General features: G+C 39.2%; 1 protein-coding gene across 3 annotated transcripts in view; it reads right to left on the bottom strand.

Annotated features, from left to right (window-relative positions):
• CORIN (corin, serine peptidase) overlaps positions 1-22,010 on the bottom strand; it is a 221,645-nt gene that overhangs the window by 24,173 nt on the left and 175,462 nt on the right. For all 3 annotated transcript variants that reach the window (XM_031435080.2, XM_064486930.1, XM_064486928.1), the window contains 3 exons: positions 8,103-8,219; positions 5,996-6,045; positions 5,679-5,853 (listed from right to left, as the gene is read on the bottom strand). In XM_031435080.2, coding sequence (XP_031290940.2) covers positions 5,679-5,853; positions 5,996-6,045; positions 8,103-8,219 — 342 coding nt within the window. The remainder of the gene's footprint in view (positions 1-5,678; positions 5,854-5,995; positions 6,046-8,102; positions 8,220-22,010) is intronic.

The raw sequence follows: 22,010 nt of genomic DNA, 5'->3' as shown, positions 1-22,010 counted from the left end.
TAAAACAAATTATCATAGACTGGGTGACTTGAACAACAAACATTCATTTCTCACAGCTGTGGAGGCTGGACAATCAGGAAATTATCAGGGTCAGGTTCTGGTGAAGATCCTCTTCCTCATTTAGATGTCTTCTTGTTGTATCTTTATAAGGCAGTGGGAGGGAGAGCTAGCTTTCCTCCTCTACTTAGGACACACATCTTATCATTATGAGGGTTTCACCCTCACGACCTAATCACCTCCCAAGGGCCCCACCTCCTAATACCATCCTATCAGGGGGTTGGATTTTTCAGTGTATGAAATTAGGGGGACACAGCCATGCAGTCCATAACCGTCCTAGGGAGCTAAAATATTCAGTGGCCTAAACAAGGAGAAGCTGCACAAAGAGAAAGAGAAGGATAGGTCAGTCACATAAAAGGAAAATAAGAATTTTTTGTTGTTGTTATTTTAAAAGAAAAGCGAAGACGAAAGTATTTCAAGAAGGACAGAGTAATCAAATACTGGGGAGGGTTCCAGGGAGTTGAAAACTGAAAATTCACCATTGGATTTGGCAAGATGGAAGTCACTAAAGACTTTGGTAAGTGCCATTTCTGTAGTGGCCATGATGAGAGCCCCAATGGAATAGCCTGAGGGGGATACAGGAATTAGCAAAGTGGAGATGATGACAGTAGGAAACTCCTTCAGGAGTTCTACTGCGAATACCAGCTGAAATGGGGCAATAATTGAAGAGGGATATAAAGTCAAGAGTAGGGGGTTTAAGTTGGTGACATCAAGGCATGTTTGCCAAAGGAAATGACCCAGCAAAAAAGGGAAAAGTTGGTGAAAAATAGAAATCAATGATTTAAAAAATTAAGTCTCTGAAAACATGAATGGGAATATGATTGGCCTTAAACAGGGCAAGGATACATCCTCCACCACAACTCAAGGTAAAAGAGGGAATGTGACCACAGCTGGAGGTAGGGGCGGGTGAGACAAGGTGAAAGATATAACGGTGTCTGTTTTCTTTATGAAATGTGAGGTACAACCAGTGGAGGGTGAAGAAGATGTGGGGAGAAAGGAGATGTCAATTAGTTGAGGGTAGAAAAGTGACTCTACTGTGAACGTATATTGGATGGGTGCCATATTGTTAGATATTCACTTGAGATACTAGACCATACATTCGACATGAGCTTAGTTAGCAGCTGGGTGTGTGAGATTCTCCAGCAATGGCCAACTGTTCAGGTGCAGGAGCAGAGTATATGGATAGGTAGCTGCAAGACCAGAAGAAACAAGTAACTACAAAGATTGAAAGGGGAAGAACTCCCAGTTTCCGTGAGCCCCAGGGACTACAGGGATTGGCCCAAAGCTTAGGCCAATTGCTGTCTACATTCTAGACCCAGACATGGAGCAGGGAGGGTGACAGAGTGCCTTCTTAGGGGACAGGGCAGTAGGGAGCACAGAGTCAGGTCAGAGTCACCTAGGGCTTTTTAGAATCACACTTGCTCACTCTCCAGTGATTCTGGAAAACAGCCCCCCAGGGAAGGTATGGATCTAAAATGGAGAATTCCTGTTTAGTGGACATTAGTACTTGACGGGAATGGATCAAATCTCTCAAGTTGATAGAATGGAAAGAACAAATTGTGAATTACTGGCATCATTTCTAAGAACCTAGATGATAAACAAGTAACCGTGAGGACACAACATGGGCTCAGTAATAAAAAGTCAGACCAAACCTCTCACTATATTTCCTGAGTGTATTTAAAAGACTGTTAGATCAGTACAGGTGGGTGAGCACAATGGTTTTGTTCTGTGGAGAATGAGAAATAGGTGACAAGATGACTGAGTAACATTAAGGGTACCACAGGTGCTGAAAGTCAGACATGACACCACTCTGCATCCTTGGGTAATGTTCTCCTCAGTTCTGAGGAGCATGAATATAAGACTGAAAATATGACATTCACACTGACTCTCAGTTGGAGGTCTGCTTAGTGCATATGGCAGAAAGATCTAGGGACAAAGAAGCTGAAGGTCCTGGTGGGAGAGGTGAAGTGATGATCCCAGGGCACTGGGTTAGCTGAGGAAAGAAAAAGAGATGAGGAGGAAACGAGTAGACTGAGATCATAGGAGGAGACAGGCAGACAAGTAACCACAAGTCCTGGAGTGAAGAGTTGGTGTGGCAGAAATCAGGACATGGGTGACCCAGCAGGGTTAAGGGTTGTGACCATAGAGTGACATGACAGTTTTTCATGCAGGTTTCCCAGAGAGGAATTAGATACTTCTGACAATTACTAGTTATGTGCCGATCTAGGACATTCATCCTTACGTCTTTCAGAGGTGGAAGAAGGCAGGAAAATTGCTTGTTAAATTACCCTCTGAAACTCAACATCTTTTTTCCTTAGAACTGTGCAAACTGAATTGCTACCAGGGCACGTGGGACTTAATCTGATCAACTTAGCACCTCGTGTTTTTAATTTTCATTTAGGATTTTAAAATACCTCTCCACGGAAAAGCAAGACAAACTTGTCTTCCCCACCCCCATGCATATAATGAAAAGAGACAGGCTGAGACCTACAGATGGGTCGCGCTGGGCCTTGCCAAAGTATGGAATCAGGATATGAAGTCAGTTCCATTAGTTGCAGCAATTGATGGCTCCAGCAAAGAGTAAGGCTTACAATTAGAGCTTCTCAAAAGTTTTGGGGCCACTGGAGAGATTATACAATAGAATCAAAGTTAGTACACATTCAAGCAAAGACTCGTCTGAAGTCAGGCGATTTCTAACATCTTATGAATTGGCCAGGCCCCTTGATAGTTCTGTGAAATGTAGTGTTCCATGAACTTTCACCAAGGCCTTTAATGGACTATCCATTTCCTTAATTATAAACACATATTTCTTCTCTAATGCAAGATTTCTCCTTAACTTCGCAGATCTGTCAGTGAAAGAGAAAACTTGGATACCACATGTGGAAATGACATAAGTGGTGCACAGACCTGGGCGAATGAGCACATAAAGGTGTTGTTCCCGTAAAGAACTGTTGGATTCATTTAGGTCTTCGTCTTTTGATGAATGAACTCTTTCTAGTCCAACCCTCCGCTTATCATGGAGTTATAAATCAGAACTGGAAAAGACATCTGGAAACATCTGGCCCCTTCCAAAGCAATAACATTGCAGCATATTTCCTGACACACTCCACAGACTCTTCCAGCCACTTGGGGTCTTCCATGTTAAAAGTTCTCAAGAGGAAGTCCTGGTTTGATTTTTTTTCTATTTCCCAAAAAAGGGCAGTCGAATAGCTAGATGTACACATTTCCATTTTACAATTACTTCTTATATAATATTCTACTTGTTTAAACATTGGTCTCCTTACTAGGTTAGCACTTCAAGGAAGGAAATGTGTATTCATCTCTATAACCCCCATATAGAGATGAGTATATGTGCTGGGACTGTATTGTGCAGAAACAAGAGTACCAATAGGCGAGTAGCCTTGTACAAGAAGATGTATTGCAGTATTGGCAGCAAACTGGACCTAACCTGAATGTCCATCAACTGGGGAATAACAGAAAAAGCTATGCTGACTATATTATGGAATACATCTAGCTTTGGAAAAGAATGAGCTAGAGATCCATCAATTGACTTGGAGGGATGCCCCTGATACACTGCTAGTGAGAAAAGCAACTTAAAAACACAGTACAGGGTGTGATTCCAAATTTTAGAAATAAATGACACCCTGTGAAAAATATGTGTTTATAGCTTTGGAGGAACAATCGCTAGAGGTTACCTCAAGGATGATGAGAAAGTCAAGAACAGAGAGTGTTGGAGGAGATAAAAACAGTGCCAGCAAAAGGCAAAAGTACTCATGCCGTATGATAAGGGAAAAGTTAGGATACATGTTTTTATTAATAGCATTTTAAAAAGAAGTTTCCCTTTATTGACGTCTTATGGATGGGTGTCAGGCACGGTTTGCTCATAAGGCTTTACACAGACTATCTCACTTGATGCCTGCAGCCACCCTGTGAGGTAGGGACTGTTATCTCCCTCATTTCTCAGATGAGGAAACCATGGCTCAGAAAAGTTTACAAACTGACCCATGGTCATATAGTAAATGGCAAAGCTGAGCAAAAAAATAACAGGCAAAGAGGCCAAAAAATGAAATTGCCTTTTTTCCTACAAATTAACCAGATCAAATGAAAAGAATCAATTTAATTAGGTAATAGGACTGGGAGTTCATTGGTTTCAATTTTTGCTATTATTTAGTATTACTTTTAAATAAAGCATTAAAAATAAAAAGAATAAAATGAGTAGTATGGTGGTTTTTAAATCATGTCCTCAAATGCTTTGATAATCCTCTGAGAGAGAGAAGAGGTCTGTGCTTCTTCCCTCGGAATCTGGGTGGGGCTGAGACAGCTAAACCAACCCCATAGCAGAAGCAATTTGTGTGTCTTTGGAGGCTGGAGCAGAAGAGGCGACACAGCTTCCTCCTGGTTCCCTTTCTGGGAATCTCGCTCCGGGGAATCCTAGCCACCAAGCTGTGAGTCTCATTTGGAGAGAAACAAAGGCCCTCTGCCAACAGGCAGCAGTCACTGCCAGACTTCGGATGGATCCGGCCCCTGGAGCCTCAGTACCTTCCAGCAGAGGCCCTGGACATTGGTGAGCAGAGACAAACCATGAGCTATGTCCTGTCTGGATGTCTGACCTCCAGAATCTTCCATAGGCATAAAAAATGGTTTGGTTGTTGTTATAGTTTGGTTTGAGGTGTTTTTTTTTTTTTCTCCTAAATTACATAACAACAGTCAGATCAGATGAGGACCTTCTACAGTGATGTCTGTCAATTTAGGGTAGGTTTCCCCTTGGGCTTATTTTTCTGCTCCCTTTAGGTATCATGATGATTTACTTTATGTGCCAAGTGGCTGGACCATGGTGCCCAAATATTTGGCCAAACATTTTTCTGGATGTTTCTATGAAGGTGTTTTTCCGATGAGATTAACATTCAAAATGGTAGACTTTGAGTAGAGCAGATTACACTCCATAATGTGGGTGGGCCTTACCCAATCAGTTGGAGACCCCCAAAGAATAAAGACTGACCTCCCCAGATGAAGAAGGAGTTCTACCAGCACAACGCCTTTGGACTTGAACTGCAGCTCTTCCCCGAGTCTCCAGCCTGCCAGTCTACCCCATCAGATTGTAGACTCACCAAGCCTCCAGTATTGTTTGCTAATTCCCTGAAAATAATCTCTCTCTCTCTCTCTCCCTCCTTGGTCTGTTTCTCTGGAGAACCCTGACTAATACACGTACTGTACCTTTCACTCTGCTTCCCAAATTCCTCACCAATTCCTCCAGCATCCTAACCTTACTGTAGTATCCAAGTAAATCCCCTCCGTTTAACTTCATATGCATTTGATGTATTTAGGAGGGCTAGAAAAGAGACTAATGCTGGCTGGAGAGTCAGTCTTCCAAACGTCTTCCCCTTCCTCCCCACCTTAGGACATCCATCATATGCAATATACATCTGTTGCCAATAAATGAGCAGCACCTATGTAGGATGATGACACTGAAGGTAGAAAAATCTAAGCAGATAAAGGTCTGGGAAGGAGATCAACTGTGGCTTTTGCGCTGAAGTGGCTTCATAGAATTATATATGCCATTAAGAACACCTGAGGAACAAAATGATCACATGCAGGCAAAGCAAAAAAAAGGTGCAGCTTACCCCTCAAAGCAGTGGGCAACTGTCAGAACCCACTTCTTGGCAATGAGGACACAGCCACAAATGTGTCCACTGGGTTCACTCTGAAGGGAACACTGCCACGGCCACCTTCCAGGGCGACTTGTCCGACCCCCGAGGATCCTCTTGTACATTCGGGCAGCAGGGCGGCGCCCACAGTCTACCAAGGAGCAGGAAAGAGGGTGTGACTCACTGCCAAAGCCAGCTAGAGGCTTGCATCTTTGCTGTTACATCATTTTTCCCCTGAGCCAATCCAGTTAAATTAAGTTCATAGCCCATCGTTCCACCACGAATTCTCTCACCTTGTTTAGTACACAGGAGAGAAATCTTACTTCTGCTGTGACAAGACTGCCTAGGGTTGGAAACATAAAGTGGCACAATATTCAGTTACATATGTATTGTTTATTTCAAACACTTTAACAGTGGAAAGCAAGACATAGGTTATACCTTGGGCAAGAATTCTCAAGGCAGGGCTATGGTCAGATAGCACCTCAGGGGTCAGAGTATATGAAGGATTTTTTTTTAATGTATTTAGTATCATCACAGTATAATTTCACATTTGTGGAAAGAGAAATGACTGTTAGCAAAGTTTCCCACATTATCTTGGCTGGTGGGAACACCCAGAAAATTGACTTAAACAATGGTTTTCAAAGTAGGGAGGGGAGGGGAGGGATCAGACAGTTTCTCAGAATCTGTGGTGAGGAGGGAGCATGTCAGATTTTTAATCTTGTGGAGAGGGTGTGTGCAAAAGAAGTTGAGAAATCATTTGAGAAAACATTACTTCAAAAAGAGAGCAGATAAAGGAACTGAATATCTAGACTGGAAAAGAATCTAGCTGAGACTTTCAATGTGAAACTGTGTATCTATGATTAGCTGACAGGAAACGGGGGGCGGATTAAATTTATTCCATGTCACTCAGGATGGCACGATCAGAACCAGGAGACAGAATTTATAGGACATGCAGGTTCAGGAAAGGAAGCACTTTCTAAAAGTCAGAGTAAAGCTTTGAAAGCAAGAACATGGCTGTGTTTAAGCACCTATCAATGTGGCTGCACAGGAGAATTCAGTTTAGGCTACATTAAATTGTAATCATAAAGCTCTCTTCCATGCATTTATTCACAACGTAAACTTAAAAGAAAAAAAAAAAACACTTTGGGACTGTCAAAAATGCTGTGATGTGCTTAGAGTACTAGATCTCTCAGAAAAAAAAAAAAAAAACCCTAAATATGTCACTTCCACTTTCTTTTTTGAAGATTTACTGTATTTTCATTTCTTACTAAATGTGCATGGAGATATGTTCAATCAAGACAATAAATTATATAACACAGGAAAAGCACATTTGTGTCTTGCCTTCTCACAAACTGAAGTTGTATCTCTTCCTGACACTCAAGCTTGTTATCCATAGTTCTCTGTAGCACTTCCAAATATCTGAGATTCATTTCATTTATTATTAGCTTATAGTCTCTCTGTCCACCTATAAATCTATGTTTCCTTGAGACCAGGGTCCTTGTCCCCCTCATTCACTTCTATATCCCCTCAGACCTTAACACAGAACCTAGTGTAGAAAAGATACTCAATAATTAGTTGTTACATTAGATCTTAAAATCATAGCTTTTAGGAATAGGAAAAGACCAAAGACTATCTGCCTCAACTCTTTACTTTAAAGGAAACTGAGGTTGTATAGGACCACATATCTAGTTAGTAAGCCAGGACTAGCACCAGGCTACTGATTCCCAATTTAGAATGAGTCTATCTATCTATCTATCTATCTATCTGACCTGAAAGGGCTCTTTCGGCATTCCCAATCTGGGAAAACAAATCACTCTGCTGAAAAATTCAGGTCCTTGTTTTGGAGGAAGTGCTTCAGCTGACAGCTATTCAGAAATTTGGCTGCAGAGTTAATCTATGGGGAAAATGTTAAGCCATTCTAAAGAGAAATGGCCCACCTTTAGTTTTCTTCTTTGGAATTCGTAAAAGGTGATTTCTCAAGCACTTATTAAAAGTTCTGGAGTCAGATGAACTTGGTTTGAGTTCAGAGTCAATCATTTACCATCTGTGGGCTGTGAGTTTTGAGTAAGTTATTTAAATATTCTATGCTTCTATAATGTAATAAACAGTAAGTAAGTGTTAATTCCTTCACTTTCCTTTCTCCTGCACCCCTACCCATGGTTGAGGGAGGCAGTGTTGCCATGAGTTTTCAGGGGAAATTTTTCAGAAGCATACTTTCAAGGCTACTTGATCATAATTTCATTTTGTGTCTGTTTTATAAAGGCCAATAGCTATTCTATGGAAGCTCTTTTTCGATGTGACAGATTTGGATTATCTTAAATTGGAAACAGAAGGAGAGCCCTGATGATAGACTTTTGGGGCATAATCCACTCTACACAGTTCTTGTGATGGGTGTCTTACCCTTCTACCAGTAGTCCATGCAAAGTGGTCCCATTAAGGCTTTCCCAGTTGGAGTACAACGTCAGCCACGGTTGGTCTTGCTCCTGTTCCTGAATCAATTTGGTCACAGATGGCTCTCTGATAGAAGAGCAAATACCAGATAAATACTCAAAAGACAATGATCTTTGACCAGGCAATATCATTATTTACCACTCATTCTCTTGCAAAAAAAATGCATTAAATTATTAGTTAATAATTCAAGAGGGGGATTAGTATTCAAAGAAGTTTGATGTGGAATGTGATCTGCAAGAGGGGATGTTGCTAAAAGTGTACAGAAGCAATGGAGATCCACAGTGTTACAGCTGTTCCAGTCATTCTCTCTACTGACGTGTATCTGAACCTTGTGAAGTGTTATAGTTCTACCCATACCACGTAAAAGTTCCAGTACCTAAAAAACAAGAGCAACTTTAGGCAGGGACCAAAAGTAAATTAAAAGTATCTTCCTGGAGTATTTTTTCTTCTCCTTTTTCCGTACCCAGTGTCATCCTGCAATAAAGCAACCCCTTAAAATAAATAATAAGAGAATCAATAGCCATTTAGTATTTGTTTAGATTGTAAAAATTATAAGCAAAATTTTTTCAACATATTACAAAATCATTGTGCACTAAAGATTAGGGAGGACTCTAGAAAATAGAGACAGGAGTTAAACAACATAATTTTTTGCTGCTTACCTATTTTCTCACTCCACCTCCACCTTACTTACCAATGAATGTCTCGTTCAATCATTCCAATAAATATGGTTGCACTGTACCCAAGATTTAAAACATTAGAGTTTGAGATTAACGGATACACACCACTATATAAAATAGATAAACAAGGGCCTACTGTATAGCACAGGGAACCATATTCAGTTTCTTGTAATAAGCTATAATGGAAAAGAACCTGAAAATATATGTGTATATATATATGTATATGTATAACTGAGTCACTTTGCTGTGCACCTGAAACTAACATTATAAATAAAACAATTCAATAAAAAATAAAGTTAAAAAAAGTATTTGGTTTTTTATATAAAACTCCTATTCTTCATGACATGGTTCATTTAGGCAATTCATATTTGAAAAACAACTTTTGGATTTTTATCACCTGATGCTATCAACAGAAAAGAGGTAGAGGAATTCATTTTAGACAGGAGGAATGAAGGCTTCATCTGAACCTGGAAGGAAGTGGGAGAGAAGGAAGCAGGGACTTAGTTGGATTTGGAGATGGGGAGAGAATTCATTGAGAAAACTCAAATCAGACAATCAGATTGCCTCTACTTTTCTTTTCAAGTAGGAGGTGAGCTCCTTGGATGGAAGCTGAGGGTGACAGGGGAGCGCGATGAGGAGGACAGTGACGTGTGTATGGAATTGTTCCCTGATGGAAGTATTTGGAGGAACATCTCAAAGATAACTTAGAAGAATGGCAAGCAGCACCGAGGATTGAAATGAACCTGTAAATCTTGAAGGTGTAGTAGCATCAAGTCTGCATGCTTCATAACTTTCTTTTTTGATCATGGAATGTCAAGTTTTTGCAAAAAAAAAAAAAGGTGGGAGGGGCCACAGGAAGGGAAGAAAAGTTAAAATCAGTGGCATTGAAAGAAAAATGATCATTTTACCTGATAGTTGATTATTTTAAAACTACTACAACCACATAACAGAAATAAAAGAAACGAAAACTTCCCCAAATCCTGTTATTTCACAAAGAGCAAAACCTTCTAAAGAGAAGACTTAACAACAGAATATGAGCCAAAGATTAAAAACAAAGTGGAGTGCTTAATAATGAATAAATTCTAATCACTCAATTTTAAAACAAATGACATAAACCCTGCCCACTCTCTAAGAGACACTGCACAAGACTTAATTTATTTAGAAACTTAAATGCAGCTTAGATTACATAAAATCTACTGCAAAATGAGAATTTTTTATCTTGACCAAAATGAGGGTCTGGCTTTCTATCAATCCCAGAAGTATTGCATGCGGAGGCACAGTGGAATGGAAATTACGCAAGTCAGAGGCCACGCATAGGTGTTTCTCTTGATTCTTGCAGCCTGAGAATCCCTTTCTCAAACAGAACTCCCCATGGCCTCCTAAATCCAGGCATTTTACCAGCAAAAAGCCAAAGGAAGATCAGCTTCAGATCTGTTACTTAATGAAATCCTCCTTCAGGCAGATACAGGGCAACAAGGACTTGCACAAGGACAATTCGGGACAGGATTTGTATGGATGCTGGGTGAGAAAATCATTGTAAAGGACACTTCAGTCTTTCAACTCACAGGATCCCTTCAGTCACCCAGAGGGATGTTTTTGCATTTCATTCATTAGCCTCCAACAAGAAAGGTAATTTAGCCTGAACCTCTCAGTTACATCAAGTGGAAAACCTAAGAAATCCATCATCAAGCAGGGAGTGTCATTACAAAAATTAGCTTTCCAGGAAATCCTTATACTTCTCACGCACAAAAATAAATCTTTCAGCATTAGAAATGCCATCTTACGGTCCATTAAAAAAATTTCAGTGAATCCATGTGGTTCCACTTCTGCCATCGTACTGAATCTAAGCACCTGTGTGATTGCAGCTTTTATTTTTCTTTAAATTTTTAAAATAACAAAAGTGATACTTATACATGGGAAAAACCCAAACATACAATGAAAAAATATTCTTCCCATCCAAGGTGTATAAAAGCAACCACTAAAAGTAGCATTTGTGCATCCTTGCCAAGCTTTTTCTGTATATGCCCCTCTTTTCTTAGTCTATACACATTGTCCTGTGTGGTGTTGATGATGTTTTCATTTAATGATTTACCTTGGAAGTCTTTCCATAAGAATAGCTAGATGATGATGATGATGATAATAACCTATTTTCTATAGGTCAAGCCCTAAAAGACTAACTCATTTTATATTGTTTAAACTTCTCAACAACTTTGTGAAGTATACTTTGTTATCAGTCCCCATTTTGGAGATGAAAAAAATTGAGGCAAAGAGAGAACAAGTAATTTGCCCAAGGCCACTCAGTGAGTAGACGGTAGAGCTGGTATCTGAGTCCCTGTGGCCTGACATCAGGGTACCACTTCTAATACCTTGAACACTCCGCAACCCTCCTCTATTAATGGCACGCACCATGTTCTTTTCACGGATGCACAGTGTTCCATTATACAGATGTACATCTGCCTTACCAATTCACTACTGATGCACAGGGAGCCTGGTTCCAATTTTTGGCTCTGACAAAAAAGCACCAGTTAACACTCTTAACCATTCACCTTTGCCTACATGCACAAGTATGACTTTAGAATAAATTCCTAGAAGTAAAATTACTGAACCAAAATGTAAGTTTTTGATGAATAGCATGAATTTCTCCTTCAAAGAGTAATACCAATTTACATACTTATCAAGAGTAGGTATGTCAATACTTTTTAATTTTTATAACTACATGCATATGATATAAATCATGCTGTTAAAAAGTATGTGGCACAGGGAACTATATTCAATACCTTGTAATGGCCTATAATGAAAAAGAAAATGAAAAGGAATATATATATATATATAAATGAATCACTATGCTGTACACCAGAAATTAACATAACATTGTAAATCAATTCTACTTCAATTAAAAAAAAGTATGTGGAACTTGGCAGTTCAAATTTTGTTTGACAACTGGTAATACATTTGAGTTATTCTTTTCCATATTATATCAAGAGACAAGGCAATCCTGTTGGGTAGAGAACAAAAGAGCAAAAAAAACCATCTTCCTAGTGATTAAGCATCAAAGTGACTGTATCCTAAGGGAGTCTGTGCAGGGAATGCAGTCAGGCCTAAATGTTTCCAAATGCAGCCATGAAACCATATATAGAGAAGGGAATTTAAACAACAATCTAGTCCAGTGTCCTCATTTGACAGTATGAGAAAACTAAGACACAGACATAGACCCAATTCAAACACTTGTGGGGCCCAGAGCAAGAGGACAAATGGAGGCCTACATACTAGACGCTGTATGTCTGCATATTTAGATGTTATGAATCAAACTAACAAACTGTTAAAGCAAATGTATTCTATCTTCCCATCCTGACAAATGTATCTTTTAGGTTCAAATATAGAATCCTTGGACTCCTTGGAGCAGTGGTTTTCAAACTTTAGCATTCATGAGACTTTAACCTGGAGGACCTGTTACAGTGAAGATTGTTGGCCCCATCCCCAGATTTCTGAATTTGGTAAGTCTGAGATAAGGCCCCCAAATTTGCCCATCTAACAAGATCCCAGGTGATGCAGATGCTATGGTCTGGGACCACACTTTGAAAACAGCGCTCTAGATCAGGCTCCAGGTGGGCATACCTCTTTGGTGGACAGACCCTTTGCCTCATGAGGTGAGATACAGCTGAGGAGGAAGACCAGAGTGGTCCTTCCAAGTCAGGGTTTCTCGCCCTTGATACTACTGACATTTTAAGCCAGATAATACTTTGCTGTGTGGGGCTGTCCTGTGCACTGTAGGGTGTCCAGCATCATCCCTGGATCCTACCCACAGGATACAACAATCACCACACCACTCCTGGACTGACAATTGAAAAGCTCTAAAGAAATTTCCAAATGGCTCCTCGGGGCAAAGCCACTACTGATTGAAAAACACTGCTCTGAGTCCTGAGGTCCAGGGCAAGGCCCCTCTGCTCTGGAGCTGAAGGCAGCACTACAGAAAAGCAAGAGGATTTCCCTCAAATTTGCTTCTTGAAATGAGTGGCCATAAAACACATTAAAAAAAATGTATACTCCCCCATACCCACAGAAGTGGGAAGACAGAACATATCTAGAATTCTGAAACATCCTGATATTCTGAAAGGAGTTATATAGTTCAAGGCTTAGGTGAACAATCAGATCTCTAGACAACTTGGCCTATTCTTGACTCACTCGCAGGTCACCTAGTGTTTAGGAATAAGGCATCTCATGTTTGTGTTATAATTATGTTGGGGATGTTTACCTTTTAAAGATCAGCACAAATCCCCCAAAGCCAAAGGCTTCTTTACCTTTGACAGCAAGTGAGTAGTGCAGGAATTACCTAGACACGCTACACATCTCAGTGAAACGATCAGGCCTGGTCTACGATAATCTATTCCTGAGGAAAATCATCTGAGATTTCAGCCTCAGTACTGATGGTTAGTCTTGAGATACAAATGCCTTGTGTAGTGGACAGGATACATTATTTGTCATTCTAAATATCCTCTTCAGGACTTGGAACATTTCTACTAAACATTTCATACCTGTTTTCAAAAATCTTGCCTTAAACACTGTCATATTATTATCTCCGTTTGGTTCCTGTAGACTAGACATGTTACTACTGTTAAAAGCTAGGTAAGTTATTTTGTCAAGTAGAAGGATGACCTAGATATATTGACAAAAAAGCATCACAGGTTTCAAACAAACATGAATGAACATGACTGGAAAATCACTTGTCTGGTTAGATAGCTCAGTTTACACTTTATATGGCAAAATTCCCATCAATAGAAATGTTTCAAGAAGAGCATACAGCCTGAGTTTATTTTTACAGTAAACTAAGTATTTAAAAATTATTTTATTGCCATCTTAACTGAAAATACATAATTTTATTCTTATGTCTACCTCAGAGGTAGAGTATAATAACTATATGAGGCAATGATTTATAGGTACAAGTGAAAGAAACTATCTTAAAGAGAAGCAGCTATGGATTACAAAATGAATTATAATTAATACAAATTATAGAGTGTTCATATTTCACAAATTTTTAAAAATCAATGAAACTAAATAATCCATTTCTAATATAAAATTATAAAATTGTCACTATTAAACATTATCATCTTAGTGTAAATTAGAAAAAAAGAACAATAAAATAAAGCACTATTTAAAGTAAACATTTCATTAAAGGTAGAAAAAAATAGTCAATCATAAAATTTAATATGTCATTTGATCATTTATAAAAGTTCAGTCTTATAAAACAAACTCAGTAAATAATGTCAGGTTATAAGAGTATTTTTGAGCAAAAGTATCTACCTCTTTCAGAATCCACAGCAGTCCAAGTATTCCCTTATGGCTACTTTATCTTCTAAAAACTCCCATTTCTCTTTTGATAACTTGGAGGAAAACTTTGGGGACAATTTTTTTTAAGAGACAGACACTCAATTTTTTTTTGACAGCAACTTAGTTTCTTGTTTGTCTTTACCTTCTTATAGATCATCAGTGTAAAATTAGAAATAACCAGTTTCAATTGCAATATGTCATTTTTCGAACTCCCAGTCTGTCCCTTCCCACTTTTTTATTCCACTAGTTTAGAAAGACTAGACTATTTTTCTAAAAGAAGCCTTGCTTTGTCAACCGCCCTATTCTTCCTTATTCTGAGATTACAGGCAAATAGAAAGTGCATCTTTACTCAATTCAAAATTTTAAGGCAGAATATGACTCTGGGTACATTACAAGATAAAGTAATTCAAACATCAGGATTTTAAAAATATCCAGTTAACAGTACTACAGTAAGAAAAAAAATTAGCATTTATTACCTAAAATCATGCCAGAATATCAGAATATCAAAAAGTGGAAATATAATCAACCAGTGTGGATGGTCTTCAGGATGACTGGTGCCTGGGAACCAAGTGCCTTCAGGACTTTCCATCTCTCATCTCCACTTCTTTCAGTGAGTAGGAGGGAGATGAAATGGGAGGGTGGTTTTATTGACTCCAGGTGACTTTCCCACAAGCCAGGAGACAGGCTGCCTGCAGCTATAAACTCAAATCCATTCATCTTTGTGACCAAAAAGGAAAGAAGTCTTCTTTCCCAGGTCCATTTAAAACAAATCTTACTGAATAACTTTAAGTTTCATAAGAACCAATCACTGTTGCCCAGCAGATGACATTCTTTGATTGGTCCAGCTTGGGTGAGGTACCTACCCCTCTACCAATCACTGAGGCCAAGAAAAGTGGGTCATGTACAAAGATGGCAGCTCCCTCCTGGATCCTAAGGATAGAGTGGGAAATGAAGCAAGTCCCCAAAACGAAGGAATTCAGGTCCCAAAGGAAGAGAGAAATACAGAAAAGCAACACAATAAATGTCTGCTACCAATGACTTGACTCAAAATTTTTTAGTTCAGAAGATTATTATGCCTCAGGGTCAAGATATACATGTTTCTTTCTTAGCCTTTGGAAGATGGAGGAAGGGTAAAAGATTGGCTAGAATTTAGACTTGACCATGTTCATGAATGACACAATGTGTTATCATTGCAAAAGGGATATTGCCTGGCAGAATTTAAACAAATAATAGTCAGATGGACAAGGGTTATAACTGGTGATTAACAAGATTAATAAGCTGGAATGGAAATGAAGACAACACATTGATGTTAGATGGAGTCCCTCCCTCAAGAGAAACAAGTTGCAAACATGTGAAAAAATAATTTCTGATACTGATAAGTATGTTGAAGAAGACATAGTAAGCAAGTAGAGGGTCCCTCGTTAAGCGCAAAAGCTGCTCCAACTAGGGTCGTCAAGGAAGACCTCTGTAAGTAGCTGATACATAAGCTGAGACATGAATGCTGAGGTGGAGGTAATCTTGTTAAGGTCTAGAGATCAGCCTTCCAAACAAAAGGAACAGTGAAGCCAAAGCTCCCAAATGAGAATGAGCAGACAGCACTTGAACATCAGTAATCAGGTCAATGTGTAAAGTTTAATGGACAAGTTGAGAGTGCTCGGAGACTGGGTCAGAGAGGGAGGCAGGGGCCAGATTAGGACTTACAGGTCAGAGTAAGAAGTTGGATTTTGATTCCAAACTATAAAAATAAGAAGAAAAGACCAGTGGGTTTGGCATTTAGATAATATCATTACTGACTATCCATCTTATCTTGGAGGTAAAAAGCAAAACCAGATAGCAGTAGGTTTCAAAGACAACATGAAGAAGTTAAGTCATCACCAGGAGTCTCTGCTGCAGTTCAAAAAGGGGGATGCTGCCATATAAAGACTTAGAAATAACACAAGCCCTTTTGGTCAATTCCTGATGGATCCTCCAGTTGTCCATCTTGTTCTTATCTACCCAGGATCCATTCATATTCATGTCCAATGGCAACGCATTATGACAACTAGAGAATCTGATGTCCCCAGAGACTTTACAGAGATTGAGTCTTCCCATTCCAGAATCTTTCTGCTCACAATTAGCCCTGATGTTTGGCGGAAATATGTGTTTTGACAGCACTTAGTTCTGAAGAACCCGTGGAAGCCATCTTTGATCTTGTAAACCCTGATGCAAATCTATTTTTTAATGTTCAATATTTTTACCACAAAAATGGAATGTAAGAGAGCAAAACCCAATCTGATTAATCCAGGGTTTCGCAAAGTTGTATTCCAGTTAATAAAGGTGAATTTTCCTACACCACTGAGAAGTTTTCATTTAATCTTATAAATTATTCATTAACTCGACTGACACAGTTTGAGATTCAGTTTGCTAACACATATCCAAATTCTTGGCAGAGCTTGCTGTTTGTGATCATATGGAAATGCTCTTGGGACAACTGGTAGACTTATCTTGCTCTTGCTTATTAAAGCCTCATACCAAGTGGTTTCATGGAAGAACTTTTAAAATATTTCCCCTTCCTTTAGGCGGTAAGCACTCTTTCAGGAAAATTCTTCTTCCTCCTCACCCCGCAATGTTTCAGGAAACACTACAGTCACACACTGGACTTTATAATTCTCTTCTCACCCAGGCTGCCATTTAACCAGCAGCTTCCTGGGAATGTGATAAGAAGTTAATTTCCCATGTCCAATCTACGTGCCTGCCAGAGAAGCTATGAAGCTGCTCTGTGAAAGAAAATAACATAAATTTACTTCATTTGACTTCTATTTAGAATACTCCAAGTAGTAAGTACTACTTACTACTATATGACTTTTCAAAAAAATGAAAAACACTGGAATTGTGGTCCTGCATGATGAATTTCCATCACCACCACCTCCTCATTGCTATCCACTTAAAAATCCTACAAAATAAGATCAGAAGGTGGTATTAAGACTTGCCCTAAAACTCCCATGTAAAGCAATACTAAATGGGGTTGATGAATAACCTGGTTGGCCACACCAATCATGGCATGTTTACTGAATAACTGGGTGTCATATGGGATCTAATCCTGGTATCCGAGAGGTCTCTTGCTCTTGCTTGGATTTACATCCTAGTTCTGTATTTTTCTGTGACCTAGCAAAGTTCCTTGGCCTTCCTAAACCTCAGTTCCACCATACGTAAAGTAGAAAAAAACTACTTATCTTACAGGATTATAATGTGCATAAATTGTGACAATACGTATCAAGTACGTAGAACAGCCTGGCACATCACTAAGGTTAGCCATTACTATTTTGTGTACCCTAGTCTTTGAAACAAATGAAGAATCAAAAAAATATATACAAATGATATACAGCATTCTAGAATTAAAAAGGATAGTGTGTAGTGTTGATTTTTAAGTACCGCAGGAAGTTCAGGGGCAAAAAAGATCAAGGAGATGAGAAAAGCTTCAGAAAAGCCATAAGGCTTGAGTGAGGTCCTGAGAATCTGGATAGAAAATGTAGAAAATGATGCATCTATAGACACAGAGGCAGAAGCAGGAAGGAATGTGCCTACAGAACACAGATAAAAGACCAGCCAGTCCGAAAAGAGAAGGAACATATAAAAGGATAGGAAGTTGAAGAAAGACACACTAGTTTATGGTGGGCCTACCAGCTGGGGAAAATAGTCCATACTTACTTGACTTGAAAACATTTATATGTGCAATGAACTTTGGACAGAAAATGATTTATTTCTGCCTCGTCCGTTCAGGCCTCTACAACATATTACCATAGACTGGGTCGCTTATCAACAACAGAGATTTATTTCCCATAGTTCCAGAGCCTGGGAGGTCCAGGTCCGATGAAGGTAGTGGCAGACTGGTGCCTGGTGAAGGCCCACGTCCTCGATCACAGGCAGCCATCTTGCTGTGCCAGCACTTGATGGAAGGGCGTCTAGGGAGTCTCTTTTATAGTCACTAATCCCACTCTTGGGGGCTCCACTCCTATGTCCTCATCACCTCTCAAAGTCCCCACCTCTTAATACCATCACATGGGGGGTTAGGATTTAGCATCTGAATTCAGGAGGCACATAAGCACTCAGTCTATAGCAGCTGAACATAATGTTTGTCCTATGGCAGGGAGGGCTCTGTTAGAAATTCAGTCATGGGACAGCGAGAGCTTTTAGGGAAATGGAAGCAGCAAAGGACTCCTAGCCCTGTTTCCCTCACCAGTCACTGCCTGTATTTCATTGCTTCTCTTTTCAGCTAAATTCCTCAAAAAAAAAAAAAAGCTCTATACTTACTGTCTTTTGTTTCTTTCTTCCTATTATCTCTCAGGCTTTTGCCCCCTCACTCCACTGAATCTGCTCATGTCAATGACACATATTGCTGAAACCAACGGTCATTTTCAGTCCTGATTTTACTACTTGACTTCTCAGCAGCATTTTCTATAACTGACATCACTTCTTCCTTGATATGCTTTCTTCACTTGGGTTCCAGGCTATCACAAACTCCTACCCCACTGCTTGTTCTTTTTCACCTCCTTTGCCTTGCTACTTCGCATCCTCCATCTTCCTAATGTTAGGGTTCAGCCCTTGGTCTTCTTATCTTCTCTCTATATATTCACTCTCTTGGTCACCCAGATGAAAAAATGAGCAATATCATTGTTGAACACATTGAGTACACATAATCAAAAAAAAAAAAAAGGACAATAACAAAAATATGGGGAAATTGGAACTCTTACATATTGCTGGTGGAGTATAAAATGGTGCAGCCCTTTTGGAAAATAGATTGGTAGTTATTCAAAAAATTAAACATAGAGTTACCATTTGACCCAGTAAGTCTAGTCTTAAGTATATATCCAAAAGAAGTGAAAGAATATATATTCACACATAAAAACTTGCACATGAATGTTCATAGCAGCATTATTCATAATAGCCCAAAAGTGGAAACAACCCAAATGTCCATGAATTCATGAATGGTTAATCAAAATGTGGTTCTATCTACACAGCAGAATATTATTTAGCATAAACAGGAATGATGTACTGATACCTACTACAACACGGATGAACCTTAAAGACGCTGTGAAAGAACCTTAAAAACTAAGTGGAAGAAGCCAAATCAAGAAAGCACATATTGCATGGGATTCTATTTATGTGAAATGTGCACAACAGACAAATACATAGAGACAGAAAGTAAATTAGTATTGTTTAGGAGTTAGGGGAAAGAAGAAATGGGGAGTGAGTGCTAAAGAGCATAGGGTTTCTTTTTCAAGTGATGAAAATGTTCTGGAATTAGACAGCGATGATGATTACAGCTTTGTGAACATACTAAAAACAACTGATTCGTACACTTTTCAACAGTGATTTTTATATGAATATATCTTAATTAAAAAAAAAAACTGCAAAGTTTTGAGCTTCCTTTCCATGGTTTACATGTACAGGACCAGAAACCTGGGCTAGATTTACTATTACAGAGGACTGAATCTGTCTTCGAACTGCATGGAAATCAATCAAATAGGAAACTATCCTGGATAAAGCAGTTCTTACATGACAAACAAAATCCGAAGTTAGAAACTCTGTCCTGGGAGTAGACTTTAGGAAAACATTACAATGTAAATCCTTATATCAGAGACTAGTAGGTAATATAATAGAGGCTGCCTGCGGCTTTGCCAAGACACAGAAACATTCTTTGGAAGGATGCTTCTTCTTCTAACCAACTCTAAAAGATCAGGGCATAAAACCAAATTGCAACTAACTTTATAAAGGAATTTCTGCCAAAATAGTACAGTCTATCTCTAACTTTTATAGAGATAAGCTTATGAGGCCAAGAGACACAGAGAATCACGTCCCCTAGACCAACTTCCTCAAATACCAGATGTCTCAGGAGCATTTGGCAAGTATCAGAGGGTGGTCTAAGTTCTGATTCGTATTGTTGATTAAATAAATGTCCATATGTTTTTGATACTGGACACGTAGGTAGCAAAGTCAATATACCATCAGGAGAATTTAGGGGCTTGATTTATACCCTTGTCTAATCAAATAGTCATCATACTTCCAGCTGGGGTGAACTCTAGAGATACCTGCAGATGGGGGTAAAATGTTTTGCAGATTCGGAGAAGAGCTCTGAATCTTCTCATTAGGACAAGCACTTAGTCGAGAGCCTAGCATTTCTGCTGTTAGACATGGACAGCACAATTTGGGTCTGAAAAACTCTCAGTGCAGGTGTTTTTAATCAACTGCATCTATCATGAAAGCATCTCCGCAGAATCCTTGCAAAACATGTAATTTGGTGTCTATTTGCATTTTTAACAAACTAGCTTCAAAATACACCCCCTCAAGTGGATGAATAATCTATTTGGAGTTAAGGTATGTTCACTTTGGATACGACACCACAGTGCTTTTCTCTATGAACGTTTACTGAATGAGTGAATAATTTAATGAGTTTATATTATAGTATCAAGATAATATTAGAGTTGAATATTTTTCTTATATAATTTTAATAGGAATGCCATGTGCTCCACTATAAATGGACCCTTCTCAGATGACAAAAAATCGGGAAATTTTTTCTAACTTGATGTTCTTGATGGTTTATTCATATGTCTTCCCCACTTCATCATAAGCTCTTTGATGATGCTATTCACCTTTGCATCCTCCACACAGTGCCTACCCCTGTACAAGGCCTATAAGCAGATGCTCAAAACACAATGGGAGGAAGATACTGAATAGAATTAGTTGGGGCTGTTTTTTAAACCTCAAGTTTCTGACGCCGAGTATGTGTGGAGGTATAAAGGCAGGCCGGTGTAGTGGACACGCCACTCCAGAAGCTACAGGAAGACAGCTCTTTCCTCTTCCTCCCCCTCTCACAGCTGGAGCTGGTCAATGACTAGCTGTGACCAGACACGCCCTCCTATTAGGGACTTTGGATCTGGAGGAAATGGCTCAATGGTGCAGAGTTACCATGAATTAATTTGAGGCATCAGCGGCAGAACTGGAAATCCGCAGCACAGCACTGGTCCCCAGGGACGGTGGTGACAGCAGCTTCCTAAGAGGCCCACTCCCACGGTAGGAATCTAACCCCATCTCACACATTCTCTTGGTGCCTGCCCCGGCCTGGCTCTCCAGACTTCCGTCAGTCCATGAGCCATCCGTGTAAATTGAAGGGTGAGCTTGAAGGCAACCCAAAAGCACGAAAACACTAAGACTGCCTTTCCTCCTCGTTTCCTTGGGAGACGAATCACTTCTCACCTATTAACTTGGTCACATAACGACTATGGTTCCACCCATGCTGCTCTCTCAGACTTTCCTAGCCCTCTTGTGAAATAAAGTTATCTTTAAAAAAATCTGAATGTCTGTCTAGATTTTTAAATATCTAAGATGCTGCACTGACATTTTCCCACTATGTTAAGGAAATGGAGCAATGGAGTAAAGAGTTTTCTTTTTTAAAAAATCCAACATGTATGCAATAGCCAAAGGTAGAAATTGCCAAGACAGATGAATTCATCAATGGATGAATAGATTTAAAAATATGCTGTATCCATGCAATGGAATGTTATTCAGCTATAAACTGGAATAAAGTACTGATTTATAGATACATGAAAACATTAAGAGCAAAAAAGCCAGATACTGATGATGATAGCACAACACTATGAATATACTAAATGCCACTGGATTATACACTTTTAAATGGTTAAAGTGGTGACTTTTCTATTGTGTATCGTACTACAATAAAAAAAAAAGTTTAAATCCAATATCCAAAAAAATCTGAAGGAACATAAATTAGAATTTTTCAAAAGTGATCCTTTCTATTTGCAACAGAACAGGGTGTCTGGTCAAAAGAATTTGGTTATAAAATCTTTGTAGTTCTGAC

The sequence above is a fragment of the Camelus dromedarius genome, chromosome 1 (genome assembly GCF_036321535.1).
Source record: "Camelus dromedarius isolate mCamDro1 chromosome 1, mCamDro1.pat, whole genome shotgun sequence".
In the NCBI taxonomy this organism is placed as follows: domain Eukaryota; kingdom Metazoa; phylum Chordata; class Mammalia; order Artiodactyla; family Camelidae; genus Camelus; species Camelus dromedarius.
Note: the sequence above shows the minus strand (reverse complement) of the source record. Positions and strands in the feature narration are given on the sequence as shown.